This window comes from Magnolia sinica, chromosome 5 (genome assembly GCF_029962835.1).
Source record: "Magnolia sinica isolate HGM2019 chromosome 5, MsV1, whole genome shotgun sequence".
Classification (NCBI taxonomy): Eukaryota; Viridiplantae; Streptophyta; class Magnoliopsida; order Magnoliales; family Magnoliaceae; genus Magnolia; species Magnolia sinica.
In genome coordinates, this window is record NC_080577.1 from 100190454 (window position 1) to 100208229 (window position 17776).

A 17776-nucleotide genomic window follows, 5' to 3' on the forward strand; every position below is an offset into this window, starting at 1 on the left:
ATAACTTTTGATCCTTTTGAGTTGTAGGAGTCGTGCCCAACATGAAAAGGGGTTAGAAAAGTTAGGAGAGTAATGTGGTTACTAATGTGGGGGCATTTTCACACCAGACTCGAGTGGGGTGGCCCATGGGATGCAGTAGCACACTCGGGGTGGGTGACCCGCATAACCCATGGATTTGGGGCCCGTGTGACGCGGAGCCCATGGATTTGGGACTCACGAGGGGGCAGAACCCATGGATTTGGGGTCCACGATGAGGGTTCAGCCGAGGACCTAACACATGTATTTGGGGCCTGGGCTATTATGAGATAAAGGGATTAATTTGCTATGTTGTAATAGTTCAAGCTTTTAAAGCAAGTGGTTAATTGTCCTGCATCAAATTGATATCAGAGCCACTTGGGCCAAATTGGATACTTTATTTTTGGCCGAAAACCATGAAGTCTAGTAGGAACTAAGCCGTACGTCTATAAATAGTAAGTTTACAATTTATAGTAAGTCACGTTTTTAGGGAGTTTGAGTTGGAGTTTTGAGTCTAAAACTCCATCTTGGGTTTGAGCTCATTACTTAAAGGGTTATAATTTCATTTTTAATCATCAATCAAGTTATTTCAAATTTATTAGAAATTATTTCTACTTTTATCTCTTGTGGATTTGAGGAAGCTCTACGAGGAGTTCAGAGAGCTCTGTGGATTTGGAGTAGATATCCCCTAAGGAAGACGGTGATCGACCTCATCACGTCCCTCTCTTGTGATATCCATTGTGATGTTTGGATTGGCCTTATTTTTGGGGCATCCCACTTCCATGGTATGGGTGATCCTTCTTGGCAGGTTGGATTCTGTACAAAATTAAACCATGAAAGGAACACATGGAGAGTTGTAGAATAAGCTTTCCCTATAAAATGTTGTGTAGATCTGGCTTCCCTATTCTTAGTGCATTTTTGTTCCCCAAATGGTTATTAAATATCAAATCTATTACACTAAAAACTGCCACTGAATTATTTATTTGCGTACACTAGCTTTGTTGTGTTCCCTTGGGAATAGTACCAAAGTATCTCTGCAATTGTAACTCTGAACTAGCGTATCAATTGGAAATACTGCATCTGAACCCATACTGTCATCCCATCTGAATTCCATACTGATTTAGAAGTTCCTGTGAAAACAAACGACTTCCCAAAACCATCATTTAAAGATCCATAGTGCTAATTTTGACATTGTTGGAACCTTGAAGGAAGCTTGGAGTATCTTGTTCTCTACCTCTTCCTCCGGATGCAAAAGAAAAGGGTTGGGATTAAGAAAACGTAAGAACAAAAATGTGAGAAGAGAGAGAGGACCAAGAAAACTGTATATTCTCTAGGAGAATCTTTCCCTTCATTGGCTCACTTACATACATCACCTAGAAATCTCCATACTTGTTTAGGATTCCAATACATGGTATTAGGTAGTGTGCCAAGCCAAGTTATTTACACAATCACATGGTAGTATGTCGCTCATTGGAGTATGATCGAGATGATTTGTGTAAGTAAATTTTACTTTAGTATTTGTCAGACGTCTATGCATCAATTATGGAGATGGAATTGAAAACCGAATCTTAAACATGTACCTACATGAAGGTAGATTGCTTGGATGTGAATCAATGAACTTTGTCTTCTGTACTTTACACCCTTCTCAAAAACGCTTTGTGGGATTTGAGTTTTTTTTTTTATATGGATTAAGGCCTATATTTATAGGATTGGGAGTATTTCAACCCATCATAATTACTCTCTCAGGAGTCTCTATATTAGATAGTTCATCCTTACAGTTCAAGCATACCACCCCCATTACATATTTGAACTGATCACAACTGTTGTAGAGCTCACTAGTATGTTCAATCTAAATATCCAATGGTCAAATCAATCAACCATTGATCATGTGGAGCTCACAATCTAAATATCTAATGATCAAATCAATCAACCATTGATCATGTGGGACTCACCTAATAGAAGTCCTATTGTATTACATTGGTTAGCCTATTGGAATGTTAGACAAGCCACATGCCTTGTATAGCTAATTCTATAATGTTAGACAGGCCACATGCTTGTATATCCAATTCTATAGATAGATGATGTATAAGTAGAGAATTTTGTAGTTATCATTTTACCTTGTATAGTTGTTGTAAAGCTCTATATATTCAACCATTTAAGATTGTCTCAAATACACAAAAAACCAAAAGGAGAATCATTTTCCTCAAAGCCATCATCGTTTTCTCCTTGTTTTCATGGTATCAGAGCGATACCGATCCTAATCCGGCATCTTCTTCATCACTGGCCCTGCCCTGTCAGATCCGGCTCCTCCTCTGTCAGATCCGGCCCCGCCCTGTCAGATCCGACCCTTCCCTGTCAGATCCGGCTCCTCCCCTATCAGATCCGGCCCCGCCCTGTCAGATCCGACCCTCCCCTGTCAGATCCGGCTCCTCCCCTGTTAGATCCGGCCATCTGAGTGCCGTTCAGATTGCCTCTAATCCGTTTTTTCATGAACGGATAAAGTATATTGAAGTTGACTGTCACTTCATCTGTGAGAAGTTTCAATCTCGGCTCATTTCACTTCCACATGTCGCATCCCATGATCAGATTGCAGGCATTCTCACGAAGTTCCTCACTTCTACACGTCACTCATTTCTAGTTGACAAACTATTACTTGTCGATGACCAGCATTAGTTTGAGGGGAGATGTTAGACAAGTCATATGCCTTGTATAACCGATTCTATAGATAGACGATGTATAAGTAAATAATTTTGTATTTATCATTTTACCTTATATAGTCGTTGTAAAGCTCTATATATTCAACCCTTTAGGATTGTCTCAAATACACAGAAAACCAAAAAGAGAGTCATTTTCCTCAAAGCCTTCATCGTTTTCTCCTTGTTTTTATGGAACACTCATTGGGAATTTTGAAATATCATGTAATGTTCATGCACATGGAATTGTGAGTGTCAAATGCAAGTGTGATTGTCTACCGTTGAAAACTACTTGGGGTCCACCATGGTATTCATATGCATGCCATCCATACCGTTCATAAGTTCATTCCTACTTGGATGAATTGAAAACATAAAAATATTAGCCTAATCCAAAACTTTTGTGGCCCCACATTTTACGCTTAATCCTCACTTTTTCCGGTCATGATCATAGTTGTCACATCACCAATTTTGGTTGTCATATTACCAATTTCATGGCCAGTTCGTATTAGATTGTACAGTTGTAAATCTCCTGTTGTAGGATTTTTCCTTATTAGATTATACAGTTGTAAATCTTCTATTATAAGTTTTTCCTTGTAAAAACAGCTAGCAATATGTTATACCATGCCTATAATAGAGGCTCCTCTCCTCTGTATGAGATATATAGAAATATATAATTGATTATTCTCACCTTATAGGTTGGGCATTGATTTTTTTTAGTTGGGATATATTAATGTCGGCAGGAAAGAGAGTGAATGAAGGAAAAGCCAGCCACGAGTGGATGAAGTCTGTGGCTTGGAAGTAGCCACGACACAGGCCAAACGCTTGATTTGTGTGGACCTCCGACCAAGTAATTACATGACGTGGATTGTCTGGGACACCTTGTCACATGAAGTTCCTATGCTTAGAAGCTAGGTGGGCCCACCGTGATGTTTGTGATAAATTCATCCGAGCCATCCATTTTGCCCACTAACGTTAGGAAATAGCTATAAAAAAAAAGGTCGGGAAATACTACAGTTCAAACCTCCCTGGGTCCACCATGATGCTTATATGCCATCCAAACTGGTCATAAGATCATTCCTATTGGGATGAACTGAAAACACAATAGCCTGACTTCTGTGGCCTCGGGAATGTTTCAATGGTGGATGTTCAATCCTTACTATTTACTGTTGTGTGGCATACTTGATTTTGGATCTGACTCATTTTTTGGCCCATGTCCTATGGACGGGTTGGATTTCTCACAAACATCATGGTAGGCCCCAGCTAGCTTCCTGTCGCAGGCAATCAGGGTCCATGATCCGCGGGCATGTTTTGGGTGTACCACCACGCAAATAATTGCTGTGATCGAACTTTTGGGCAGTTCTTGTTAATTACCGTTCATCTGGAGGCCATTGATAGAACGGTCAAGATTGTCTGGTTGAGTAACTTTGTTGTCTTATCCATTTAACTTGGAAAAAAAATGATCCAGTTGAGTAAGTGCATTTGAAACCGTTAAATTATTATTTTAAAAAAAAAAAAAAAAGTGCATGGAAAGGTTCTGATGCTTGGGTTCTGCATCACCTATCCACACCGTCGATTAGGTCCCATCAAATATTTGTGGTTTACTGTTCAGAAATTAAAGCAAATCAATGGTTGTAAGCATCTGCGACTAGACCTATCTTGTAAGTATGATCTTGTTTATCCATTTTTGTGGGCCATTAAGTGAATGGTTTGGATCATCCGTAGGTCTTAAGAGAGGGTTGGACCAAATGAATAGTCCAGATTGATAATTTTGATGCCCACATGTATAAATTCAACGGGCTTGAGTACGCTTAGCCATATCTCTTTAATTTCAATGGTCCTGATCACCCGAGGCAGGATGAATGGGCTCATGTTTGCATGGAGGCAAGGGTAACAGCTTGGTGGGTGAGGCCCTGACCGTGGGGCACACCTAGATATATGTGTTATATATCCACGACGTCCTCCAGTTTTTTCATCTCATTTTAGGGCACTATCTAAAAAAACGAGGCAAATCCAACTCTCAGGTGGACTACAAGGTAAGGATTTTACTATTTATGTTTTCCCTTCATCCATGTCTGTGTAACCTTATTGACCGGTTCGATGGAAAATAAATATTACAATGGGTCTTATGAAGTTTTTAATGGTGACGGTTCAATCACCAATGTTTCCCTGTGTAGTCCGCCTTAGATTTGGATCTGCCTCATTTTTGGGACCATGCCCTAAAACGATATGGAAGAACGTATGGATCGCGTGGATATACAACATATCCATCTAAGTGGACCCCACGGTCAGCCTCACCCACTAAGCTGTTACCTGTCTCACTATATCCACGTTCTGTTTGGATGTGATAGCGGGACGCGGATTGCGTAGTTGAGAATTAAAGGGTGTCAACGGGCCGGGCCTACGTTGTCTTTGGCCCGTTTTGAACTGTTCAAGACTGTCTTATTCAAAATTTTATTTTTGGCAGGGCCGAGCGGGGCCATTGACAGCCCTAAGTAGAACGCACCACCGACATCCGTGCCACGTGTCAAAACTCCATGGTCCCCACCCTGATGTATGTGTTTTTATCCACGCCGTACATCCACTTTTCCATATCATTTTAGGTCATGTGTCGAAAAAATGAAGTAGATCTAAAGTTCAAGTGGACCACACCATAGGAAGGAGTATAATGACGTATCAACCTATTCGAAGGGAAAAAAACAAATATCAATGGTTTCAATCCCCACTGTTTCTATGGGTTAGATCTGCCTCATTTTTCGCTTGCCTTAAAAAGAACTGTAAAAATGGATGGACGGCGTGGATAAAACACATACATCATCCTAAGCCACAAAACTTTGCCACGTATACACAACCGCGTGGGTGCACCAGCGCAATCCGAGTCCGTGCCGAACTGGCCCACGTTATTGAAAGCTCGACCGGTTTTCATCTTATCCAAAGAAATCCTCACCCATACAAAGTACCGAGTTAGTGTACTGAGTAAACTCTGTGGGGCCCACTGTAATGTATAGATTTATCCACGCCGTCCATTCGGTTTAGCGGCTCATTTCAAGGCATGAGTCGAAAATGTAAGCATATCCAAGGCTCAAGTGGACCACACCATTGAAAAACTGTGAATTGAACGCCTAAGCCACAGAAGTTTTATATGTTTGTTTCCTTCATACAAATCACTGTGGGACCTAGGAAGCTTTCAACGGTGGAAGTCGCTATCCCCACTGTTTTCATTGGTGTGATCCACTTGAACTTCGGATATGTTTCAATATTAGTCTCGTGCCTTAAAATGATATGGAAAAACGGATGGACGGCGTGGATAAGACACATACATCAATGGTGGGCCCCACAGAGTTTACTCAGTAGGCAATCCACTTCCTATATAAAAGAGAGTTATTTATTCTCAGTCGCTCATTTGCAAGAGAGAGGAAGGCATGGCATCCATGTATTTGTGGTGCAGCTGCATATTCTCTCACATGTTTTACTTGTTATGTCTGTCATCTCTTCTTCTCTTCTTCTCATGTGAATGCAGCGAAGCTCCTCATTCCAGCACAAGGGTGAGGTTTCTACCAGGATTTCAAGGAGAGCTTCCCTTTAAATTACACACTGGGTAAGCTTCTCTCTCTCTCTCTCTCTCTCTCTCTCATATCCAACAATACCCAAAGTACATTTTCTTGGTGTCATCTTAAAGAAGCTATGGTATGTTGTACTTTTCTTGGTGTCATCTTAAAGAAGCTATGGTATGTTATATAATGCTTCATGGATGATCATGACCTTTGATCCTTGGAATTGGATTTGAACCATTGGAATTATTTTTGTTTTTCAATGGTCTGTATTCACCTGCAAGTAATGATATCTGAATTAGTAACATAGATGGTTCATCTCTGATGTTATTATGTGATGAAGCTAGCCTTACACACATATGACAGTGCATGTTCACATGCAGCATTCGTGCAAGCGTGTGTGTCATCTGAGGATGGAATGAGTTAGAGCAAGATGGTCATTTGCTCTATTATTCAGATGGGCAGTTCGTGTTTGTAAAATGTTTGACATTGAGAGTTTTTAAATTAGCCCTCCATTCTTCGGACTCAGATTGCTACTGGTGTAGCAACAGTACCGCTCGAGCATAAAAGCTCTGTGGGACCCACCAATGTGTTTTATCGATGGCGTGTGGTGTCCTTCTGTTTTGTTAGCTCATTTTAGCACATGAGACAAAAAACTAAGCAGATGCAGATCTCAAGTGGACATCATTAGAAACTTCTAAGAGGCTACAGAAGCTTTGGATTAAGTGATATTAGTGTTTTCCCCTTCAATGATGGAAAATAAACATTACAATGGTCCATAGAAAGTTTTCAATCGTAGGCGTCCAATCACCACTATTTCCTTGATATTTGGATTTTCCTTATTTTTAGCTGTCAAAATAGATGGACGGCGTGGATTGGGTAAACGGATTGGCTACTCCCCCTGGCACCAGCACGGTGGCTGGTGGTCGGTGCTATGTGCCATGATATATGTGTTTCATCCATGCCGTTCATCCATTTTTACAGATTATTTTAGCGCTTGATACCAAAAATGAGAGGGATATAAGTCTCAGGTGGACCACACCACAGGAAAACAATAGTGATTGGATATCCACGTTAAAATCCTCCTAAGGCCCAATGTATTGTTTATTTTACATCCAATCTGTTGATTAGGTCATACAGACCCAGATGAAGGTAAAAAACAAAGATCAGCTTGATCCAAAACTTTTATGGCCCCCAAAAAGTTTTTAATGGTCGATGTTCATTCGACACTGTTTCCTGTAATGTGTTCCACTTGAGATTTGGATATACCTCATTTTTGGTCTCATATTATAAAATGATCTAGAAAGATAGATGGACGGAATGGATGAAACAGATACATCATGGTGAGGCCCACAGAGCACCGACTGGCTGGTGGCAGGGGGAGTAGCCAATCCGTTTCCGTGGATTGGGTATTGCCCTGCAGTTCACGTGGTGGGATTAAATTGAATAGTCAGATATGGACCCATTTGAAAAGCTAAGGTAGCTTATTCTCACGTTTGGATTTAATTGAATGACGGTCCTGTGTCAGACGTGATCGACGCAATTCACATTCGAAAAGGTTAGGAAGCGGATTGGGCGGTGTGCCACATAGACCTCCGTGGTGTTGAAGCCACCAAGATCTGTGGGGCCCACCATGATATATGTGTTATATCCATACTGCCTATCCAATTTTGGATATCGTCTTAGGGCATGTGACAAATAATGAGGCAGTTCCAAAGCTCAACTGGATCATACCACAAAAAGCAATGGGAACAACGATGCCCACTGTTGAAGCCTTAGTAAGGTCTACCATGATGTTTATATGCCATTTAATATGTTCATAAGGTCACATTGACGGGAAAACACAAATATCAACTTGTTCCAAAATTTCTACAGCCCTCAGGAAGTTTTTCCCCACTGCTTTCTGCAGTGTGGTCCACTTGAACTTTGGATCCAACTTTCTTCTTTTTTTTATGCCCCTAAAATGATATAGCAAAATAAATGGATGGTGTGAATATAACACATACATTATAGTAGGGCCTACAAAACTAGGTGACTTCAACACACCACACAATCCGCATCCCAAAGTTGGAAGCCGATTGGCTAGTGTACCTCACCCCAGCAATATAGCTACTGTATTTCAATTAGTAAGTTTTATGGGTCTAATCATGATGTATATGTTATATCCAAATTGTCCGTACATTTAACGAGCTCATTATAATGCTTGAAATGAAAAATAAGACATATCTAACTATCAAGTGGACCACACTACAGTGGGGGATTGAATGTCTACCATTGAAACCCTTTTTGGGGCCACAAAAGTTTTGGATTAATATGAAATTTATTTTTCCTATTAATTTAAGTCTTTTTGACCTTAAGAACATATTGTATGGAAAATAAACATTATGGTGGGCCCCGCAAGAAAATCATTATCTCCGCTTTTATTTGTGTTGTGATCCAGATGATCTTAAGATATGTTTCATTTATTTTGGATAATGTTGTAAAATGATCTCTAAAAATGGATGAACCGTGTCAATATAATAAATACATCACTGTAGAGCCCATGTAACTTTGATATCCTCCGAACCGTTCGTACAACTCGGAGCTGGAGGAGCGTAAGTGTTCGTCTTCGCACGACACGCGCCTACAGCAACTATATAGCTGATGCGTGGTACAAGAGGACCCATCCGTCCCATCGTTGCCTATCATCAGCACTAATGTTGTCGGAATTATTGTCAATAATATCAGGACATATTTACTACACCCCCGGATTCATATTTTTTTCACCAAAATAATAGAATGGCGAAATTTGAGAGGATGTGTTGAAATTCCTTCGGGTCCGCATTGGCTTGTCATTTTCAGCACCTGGCTTGTCATTTTCAGCACCTCTTCTTAAATCTTTGGATTCTCGAGCATTTAATTTGGGGTGATGATTCTACTGTTACTGACTGTGGGGCGTAAATCTCTTTCTTCCTTGTGACGACCCACACACACACATACACACTCTCTCTCTCTCTCTCTCACACACACACACACACACATACTCTCTCTCTCTCTCTCTCTCTCTCTCTCTCTCTCTCTCTCTCGTAGAAATAGATGATTTGGGGTGATGATTCCACTGTTACTGACCGTGGGGCGTAATTCTCCTTCTTCCTTGTGACGACCCACCCACACACACACACACACACACACACTCACTCTCTCTCTCTCTCTCTCTCTCTCTCTCTCTCGCTCGTAGAAATAGATGAGTTGTAACAAATCTCCCTTAAGGCTAAGGTTGAAAAAGGCTAGTTGTGCATAAAGAAGTTATAAAAGAGTTATATGATAGTTAGGCAGTGTATGATGATATTGATACACAGACACTTATACACGCAGCATGGATATTAACTCATAACACATCAATTTAAGTTGTGGAACCCATCATCAATTTAACCCGAGTCACAGTCCCAAAATAAATTGTTTGAACAATCCAAACCCCTAATTCCTGGACACAAATTAAAATAAAATAAATTTTTTGAAAATATTTTCAAAACTTAATTATTTGGATGGATGGATGTTTGGATGATTGGATGAATGGATGGATGAATGTATGTTTGGATGTTTGAATGATTGGATAAATGGGATGGGATGGTTTGATGGATGGATGGATAGATAGATGGGACAGATGGATGGATGATTAGATAGTTGGATGGATGGGATGGTTGAATCATTGGTTGGCTGGCTAGATGTTTGGATGATTGAATGGGATGGTTAGATGAATGGATGGATGGATGGATGGATATTTAGATGATTAGATAAAATAGATGGAGGAATATGATGGTTGGATGGAATGGACGTTTGGATGATTGGATGGTTGGTTGGATGGATGAGATGGTTGAATGGAATGATTTGGATGATTGGATGGGATGGTTGGATGGATGTATGGATGGATGGTTGGATGGATAGACGGGACGGTTGGATGGATAAATGGGATGAATAGAGCATTGATGGTTGGATTGATAGATGGTTGGATGGTTAAATGGATGGATGGATGGATGGGATGGGATGGGATGGTTGGTTGGATGGATAAATCGATGGAATTGATAGGATGGATTAATGGTTGGAAAGTTGAATCCTTATGCTTATGTATTGTATTTATATGCTTATTTATGCATGGATATATGGCCTATGAATGCATTATCCATATTTATTTGCTTATTAATTAATTTAATAAGATTTAAGTGATTATTATGTTACTATTGAACTAATTTCTTATGATAGTATATACTTTTAAGCCTTGTTAGATAAAAACTTATTATATATGTGTTATTTTTATTCTTTTTTAATTTTTAAATATGTAAATGTGTATATTTTAATATCTCTTAATATTTCATTGAAACTTTGTATATTTCCCTATGTTTCTTCAATATTTTCTTGCATTTATTGTTATCTCCTACATTATTAGTAATTAAGATATTGTTTTCAAATCCCTAGCCAGTGAAACTTATAATGATAACGACATTTCAAACAATGCCCATCTGTCTTACCTAATCTGATCTTACTATCTACCCATTTGTACTACATTTAGCTGTTCAAAAGGTGGGTCTCACCCCTCACGATCATCTCTTACAAAAATCAATCATTTCTACCCATCAAACAGGCCGGATGCTAGAAAAGATTTTAGCTTTTGAATCTAGCTAGGTAACTTCCAAAGTCCTCTCTACCCATAACACAGGCCGGATGGCAGAAGAGCCTTTAGCTTTTGAATCTAGGACACTTCCAAAGTTATAAACATTTACATGTGGGCCTCGGTTCTTATAGGTAAATATCAAATAAAAGATATTAAATTGGATTATTCAACCCTTAATAATTTGGATTTTTGCTGAATGTTCAAGTGAATTTTATATAATCAAAGGGATAAAATGCTCAACCTTAGTGCTTTTCCAGGGCAGCCTTTAAAAAAAAAAAAAAAAAAAAAAAGGATAAAAAGAAAGAGACCTTTTATTCACTTTGCAAAATATAGAGGAGACATTCGGGCTCCAACTGGCAAAATATTCCGAAGGGGCCTATCGTGAGATTAACTAGCTGAGACATGTACAATGAAGAGGAGGGGGCACACAGCACAGACATTGAGGGCAGCCCCTCTGCCAAGCCGAGACTAGGAAGAGCTTTTCGGAATCAGCCGAACCGCACCAAGGCCCACTTTGTCTAGGAGCAGGCTACCTTAGACAAGGCGGGGAAGGAGGGAATAACGCGAAATGAACGACGATACCTGAGAGCTGCTACCAAGACGAGCCATCCCGTCTGCGGGGTCGTTACCCTATCTAAAGATGTGGGAGAAAACCAGCTGAGAGTTGGAATGAAATCTCCTGATACGGGCAACCCAATACGCCCATTTCCAGCTTGGAGTTGCTCCTCCATTTAGGAAATCGACTGTCAGCCTGGAGTCCGATTCGACAATGACTTTCTGATGGCCAAGGGAAATGCACTAGGAGAGCCCATCATGAATGGCTCTCAGCTCAACAAAAACGTTTGAGGCAGGCCCATACCCAGCAGTAAAACCAAAGATAAAATCACCTGCTTCGTTTCAACAGATGCCCCTGCTGCCCGAGGGGCCCGGGTTCCCTCTCGCTGAACCATTTACATTGAGTTTGAACCACCTCGTCGGTGGTTTTGACCATCTAACGACGGTTGGAGGAGAAGTGATCTGATGCAATGTTGACAGTCCCAATTCAGCCGCTGAAAGCCTGCTAACAGGAGGATGCAGGACATCAGGGTGAAGGGAGATAAGAGATATTAACCATCTTTTCACTTTTACTCTTATGGTCTCCGCTTGAATTTTTACCCCCTCAAATCTGGCCGAATTCCAGGCCTTCCAAATCTCCCATAGGATAACACAAGGAGTGATCTTTTGGAGCTGAGACGACCTCCTTGAAGTACTTGCAGCGTTCCACTAGAGAGCGAGCATACCTTCAATGGAGAGAGTGGAGCTACTAACTATAGCTAAAATGCTCCTGAAAAAAGCCCATGTAGCAGCTACAGCCGGGCTATTGATGAACACATGCCTTGGCGTCTCCACCAAACGACAGCTGGAGGGGAGGTTGTTACTACAATCAGATTTTAATTATTTTTCCAGGGCAGCCTCACATAGAATGGTCTCGTCATTAAAAAGAGTTTTAAATCAACTACTAAATTCCCCATTTACCATAATGCAATGCATCCAAATGTTCTTTGCCTATCCTCGGTGGACTTTTCTGTTAGTTTTGCAGTAGCTTTTCCCAAAGGTGTGCTCCAGTGGGACCCATAGGACTATAAGTTGACGATGGTACAGGGAAGAAGCAGGGCCCACTTTTTTTTTTTTTTTTAAAAAATTTTTATAGTAACATTGAAGCCGAATGATGGGGCTAAATTGGCATGTGTATGACATCCAACCTATCCAACACTGGCACCCAACTTTAATGATTGATGCAGGGATGAACATGATGAGGCCAATCACCATCTTCCTCAAGGATAATTACTCCGAATTCACGGAGCTTCTCTGGACTCCTCACAGAAATTTCTTGAATGCACGACAAAACAGAGAAAAGAATAGAAATAAATTCTAATAAATTCAAAATTTATTGATAGATAATAAAAATAAATTTACATCCTTTAAATAGTAATACTAAATCTTGAAAGAAGTTTCAGAATTAAACTCCGGCTCAAACTCCCTAAAATTCTCAACTTAGTGTAAGTGTCTTACTTGACTTAATCATGTTAAGCTCCTAATTTTTTTTTAAACACTTTTTATATTGGACATAACTCCTAAAGCTTAAATGATTGAAGAGTTATAATCAAACTAAAACTTATTATAAATAGTAAAAACAGAAATAAAATGAATTTTAAAATCACTGCACATTTCATTTACATTGATAATGAGTGAAACAATCAGGTGGTCAGAATAAAAAATTATTCTACCTTATATATCTCTTATGTTAAAATGAGTACTTCTTTTGCCCTTCTTATTTTGTTCGAGGAGAAACACGGTTTAGATTACCCAAATATGTTATCTGCTATGGGTAAAAATAGACTGGCTAAAGAGAAGATGTCAGCTTGGACATTTCTGCGGAACACGAGGTTGGCCAGTACCGGTCGTGACCAATAAACTCCACAATAGCTAAGGAAGAGAGGTCGGTTACCTACTACACCCAGGTCAGGTCGGCAGATTACACTTGGGTTAGGTCGGCAGACTACCCTCAGGAAAGGTCGATAGACTACATTCAGGTCAGGTCGGCATACTACTCTCAGGAAAGGTCGATAGACTACATTCAGGTCAGGTCGGCATACTACCCCCAGGTAATGTCGGCAGACTACACTTAGGTCAGGTCGGCAGACTACCCCCAGGAAAGGTCGACAGACTACACTCAGGTCAAGTCGGCATACTACCCCAGGTCAGGTTGGCAGACTACCCCCATGACAGGTCGGCAGACTATACCCACGTCAGGTTTTCAGACTACACTCAAGTCAGGTTGGCAAACTACCCACAGGAAAGGTTAACAAACTATACTCAGTTCAAGTCGGCATACTACCTTCAGGTCTAGTCAGCATACTACCCCCAGGTCTAGTCGGCAGATTACACCCAGGTTAGGTTGACAGACTACCCCCAGGAAAGGTTGGTGACTACCCCCAAGAAAGGTCGGCAGATTACACCTAGGTTAGGTCGGCCAAAACCACCTCTGCCTCTTACTGCACATCTCCGTTGATTCCCAATAATAAGATCTTATCTAAGAAAGATCTACTCGAGATCTTCTCCAAAGATATCGGAGGATATCCACGATATGCTCAGGATCCCGAGATCTTTGCCAAGGATATCTGGAGATTTCCCTACGCGTTTGGGATCTGAATCCCTTTATAGTACGTCCCTATTAAATACGGAGATCTCCTCTACACTACCACCTCTCCTCAACTATAAATAAGAGCATCTCTAATGGTGAAAGGTATGCAGAATTTCTCACCAAAACTCTTCAATACTACAAGACCTAGATTCCTATCTTGACTTTGGCATCGGAGGGTCCTCTGTTTTAGCCAGGGTCTCCATTATCTTCTTCATGTACAGGTACTCGAAGGTCTAAAGAGGGTGAAATAGATTTTTGCATCAGTATTATCAAATGTACAAAATTGGACGTCAGAAAATTGGACATTTGTGTTGGGGATTTGTATTGCGGAATCACACAGATCTAGATCTAGGATAACAATCCAATGGCACCAAGCACACACAAGAGAACAAAAAGATTTAACGTGAAAAACCCTTGCAGAAAAAAAACCACGGCACAAAGTGACAGAAATCCACTATGAAATAGAAATTACAAGAGAGAGGACTTACCCGATTCGAACAACCTCGAATCTCACCCTTGCTACACCCTATAGAAACCCTAAAACCCTTTTAGGAACCCTTGGAACACCTTTAGAAAGCCTTAGAATACTTTAGAATAGCCCTAGGGACCCCTATTTATAGTTTAAGAAACTTCCCTTTCGCACCCTTACGAAACCGCCTTAAATTTATGCAATCCACATCAAATCCGTGTAAGAATCTGCATAACCTCAACTAGTTGAGCCGAGGCCTCGACTGGTCGAGTCATCCCCTCGACCGGTCGAATGCCCTGGACACCCAAATAAGTAGCACGCTGGACTTTGAGTCGAGTGGTGCTCGACTGGTCGAGTGAACCCTTGACCAGTTGTTCACTCCCCAAGTATAGGGTTGTGATGTAGTAATAAACTCGGTAAGACCGAGGTCGAATCCCAAGGGACTGAAACCTATACGTTATCTGAAACTAGGTAGAGTTAGAACTAGACTAAGATAAAATCTAAATTGATTATAATTTGATGAATAATGGTGAAATATTAATGTAAAACTTAAGAAATTTAAAGGTAGGAAACTAGGGATTCAGAGGATCTACTTGTAGAGATCAGGGGGATCTACGTTTGATTCATGAACTCAACTAGACTTCGAGTCCCATCTTCATCCGGTTGGAAGATGAAACATGAAAATCAAATCTGAACTTCTTTTGATATAGTTTGTAAGAGATAAGATGAATGTAAATTAGAATGGATTCCATCACCAAACCATGCCCATGAGACAAGATAAACAACAGAATTAAACCAATCCACAGCCAAATTGAGAGATGTATGAATGTTAGGAAGGATTCCGTCATCCAACCATGCCTAAGCGACGATGGTAAACAACAGAGTTCCCAAATTCATAAACCTTATAATGCTAAGAACATGCTCAAAGCTATCACAGATCTATTGTAATTTCAGTCACAACAAATCATTAAAAACTGAAAGCATTCCATATAATTACACTAGACTCAAACAGAAGGTTCATTAACATGAATCAGAGCTGTAGAATCAGTCCCATCACGCCACAAGCTTCACCTCTTAGCCCTAGCTAAGAGGTTCAGCCCAACATGAATGGCTGGATCCCTTGAACAAAAATAAAATAAATAGAAAAGAAAACAAACATTACTATCTATCTCTCTCTCTCCTGCACGTTCAAGCCAAGGTGATCAATCCTCCTTTCTCCTGTGCTTCACATCCAGCCCAAGCCTTCGATCCCTGCCAATTGAATCCCCCTGCTCCTCTCTCTCTCTCTCTCTCTCTCTCTCTCTCTCTCTTTCTTATAGGCAGGGAAGATGGTGGAGAGGTCAGTTGCAAGGAACCAACCTTACTTATGCTGAGAGAATCCGGAAACTCTTACTCACCCCCTGTTACGCAGCCACGCTTGCGGTTTCGTGTGAAAGCTTGAGAAACCGCTCCCGCTGGTCCTCCTAGCATCCCTCAAAAGGTGTTAAATAGTGTCCCAATGGACGGTTTCAGATGTACTTCAAGATGGATGGTCCGGATCATCAGACCGATCCTGACCATGATCGGCAAACGGCCCACAGTGACCGTATTTCACGGACGCAGAGTTTGCTGCGTAAATGAGTTGGTGTTGATGCTTGGTGGGACCCGTGATTGAAGTCGGTGGAGAAATCCACGCCGTCCACCGAATTCCTCTCAGAATTTCAGTCAGAAACGCATAGTTTTGGATCGCCCTTGATGCGGTCCACTTGATTTCCCATTTTGCCGTCCAACCTGCATTTGAACAATATTTTCCTGTGTGTGCAAGGATGAGGTTGGAAGAACTTCCTGTTTATGGTCAGTTTAACCTTGTGGAACGAATGGACGGTCCAGATTGACCACTTGATTGAAGGTGGTGGCCCACAAGGATTCGTCCGCAACCCCTGTTTCGCAACGGGATTACGAAATCCTTGTTATCTTGAATTTAAGCGGGTCAGTTGTGGCTGACCGGTTTGAATATATTTGATACATCGTGAGTGTACGTGTGCTGTGCACACGCACTCGCGTAAAGTGGGACCCACCTTGCTTCTTTTGATAAATCCACATCGTCCATCTGGTTTCCCATCTAATTTAATGGGTTGAGACTAAAATTGAGGCATATACAAAGATCAGGTGGGCCCCAGATTACTGATATGTGGGTTGATTTGTCCTTTAGGCCACTTTCACAGCGATCCAATGGCTGATTTTTGATGTGCACGATTAATTTTATGGTTTTGCCACAATAGAGTTTTGATGAACGGATGGGGGAACCCTATGATCTCGGTTTTGGAGGTCACCGTTACGCCAACCGATACCGATACGGGACACCTTGTTTCGCACCCTTACGAAACCACCTCAAATTTATGCCGTCCGCACCGTGTAAGAATCTGCATAACCTCAACTAGTCGAGCCGAAGCCTCGACTGGTCGAGCCATCCCCTTGACCGGTCGAATGCCCCGGACACCCAAATAAGTAGCGCGCTGGACTTTGAGTCGAGTGGTGCTCGACCGGTCGAGTGAACCCTCGACCAATCGAGCCCACCTCTCGACCGGTCGAGCAGCCCCAAACATTGAATACTTTTAAAAGTCTGAGAACAGTTTGTTGATAAGCAATGCCATGGAATCCCCTTACGCAATTTGTAGTATGGAGTAAATGGTGCCTACTTACGTATTGAGAATAATCTACAAAGCACAGGTAACACCAAAGGCCCATCAGGTGGTATGTGTAAAATCCACCGTCCCTCAGGAGAGGAGCATTATTTTCACTGTACATATTAAACAAGACCACTGAAAACTTAGGTGGGCCACAACAATAACAAAAATTTTAAATTGCTTCTTAATCCTCTCAAGTGAATGACCAACATTAGTTTTGGATCAGGTTGATTTTGGTATATATTCTCTTCATCCGGGCTAGTTACATGATCAACCTGTTTGGTGAAAGATACATATTATGGGGGCCCCACATACAAACATATAGATGGCATCCCATCTTCATTTTTCCCTCCTGTGTGGCCCATTTGAGTTATGGATTTGGCTGATTCTTTATGCCAAGGCCTAGAATCAAAGATAGCACATTATGGATGGAGTTGATTTTACATACAACAAGGTGGGCTCCACAGATTTTGTTGTTGCTTAGGAAGTTTTTAATGGTGGGTATTCAATGACCACTATTTCCTGTAGTGTGGTCCGCTTGAATTCTGAATCT

General features: G+C 41.0%; 1 protein-coding gene across 6 annotated transcripts in view; it reads left to right on the forward strand.

The window, feature by feature from the left end:
- Positions 1–6097: 6097 nt before the first annotated feature.
- LOC131246431 (serine carboxypeptidase-like 13) overlaps positions 6098–17776 on the forward strand; it is a 101914-nt gene continuing 90235 nt past the window's right edge. For 3 of the 6 annotated variants that reach the window (XM_058246553.1, XM_058246554.1, XM_058246557.1), the window contains exon 1: positions 6098–6303. In XM_058246553.1, the coding sequence (XP_058102536.1) occupies positions 6128–6303 (176 nt within the window). In that variant the 5' untranslated portion in view covers positions 6098–6127. The remainder of the gene's footprint in view (positions 6304–17776) is intronic. The other 3 variants (XM_058246552.1, XM_058246556.1, XM_058246555.1) reach the window with 1 other exon arrangement.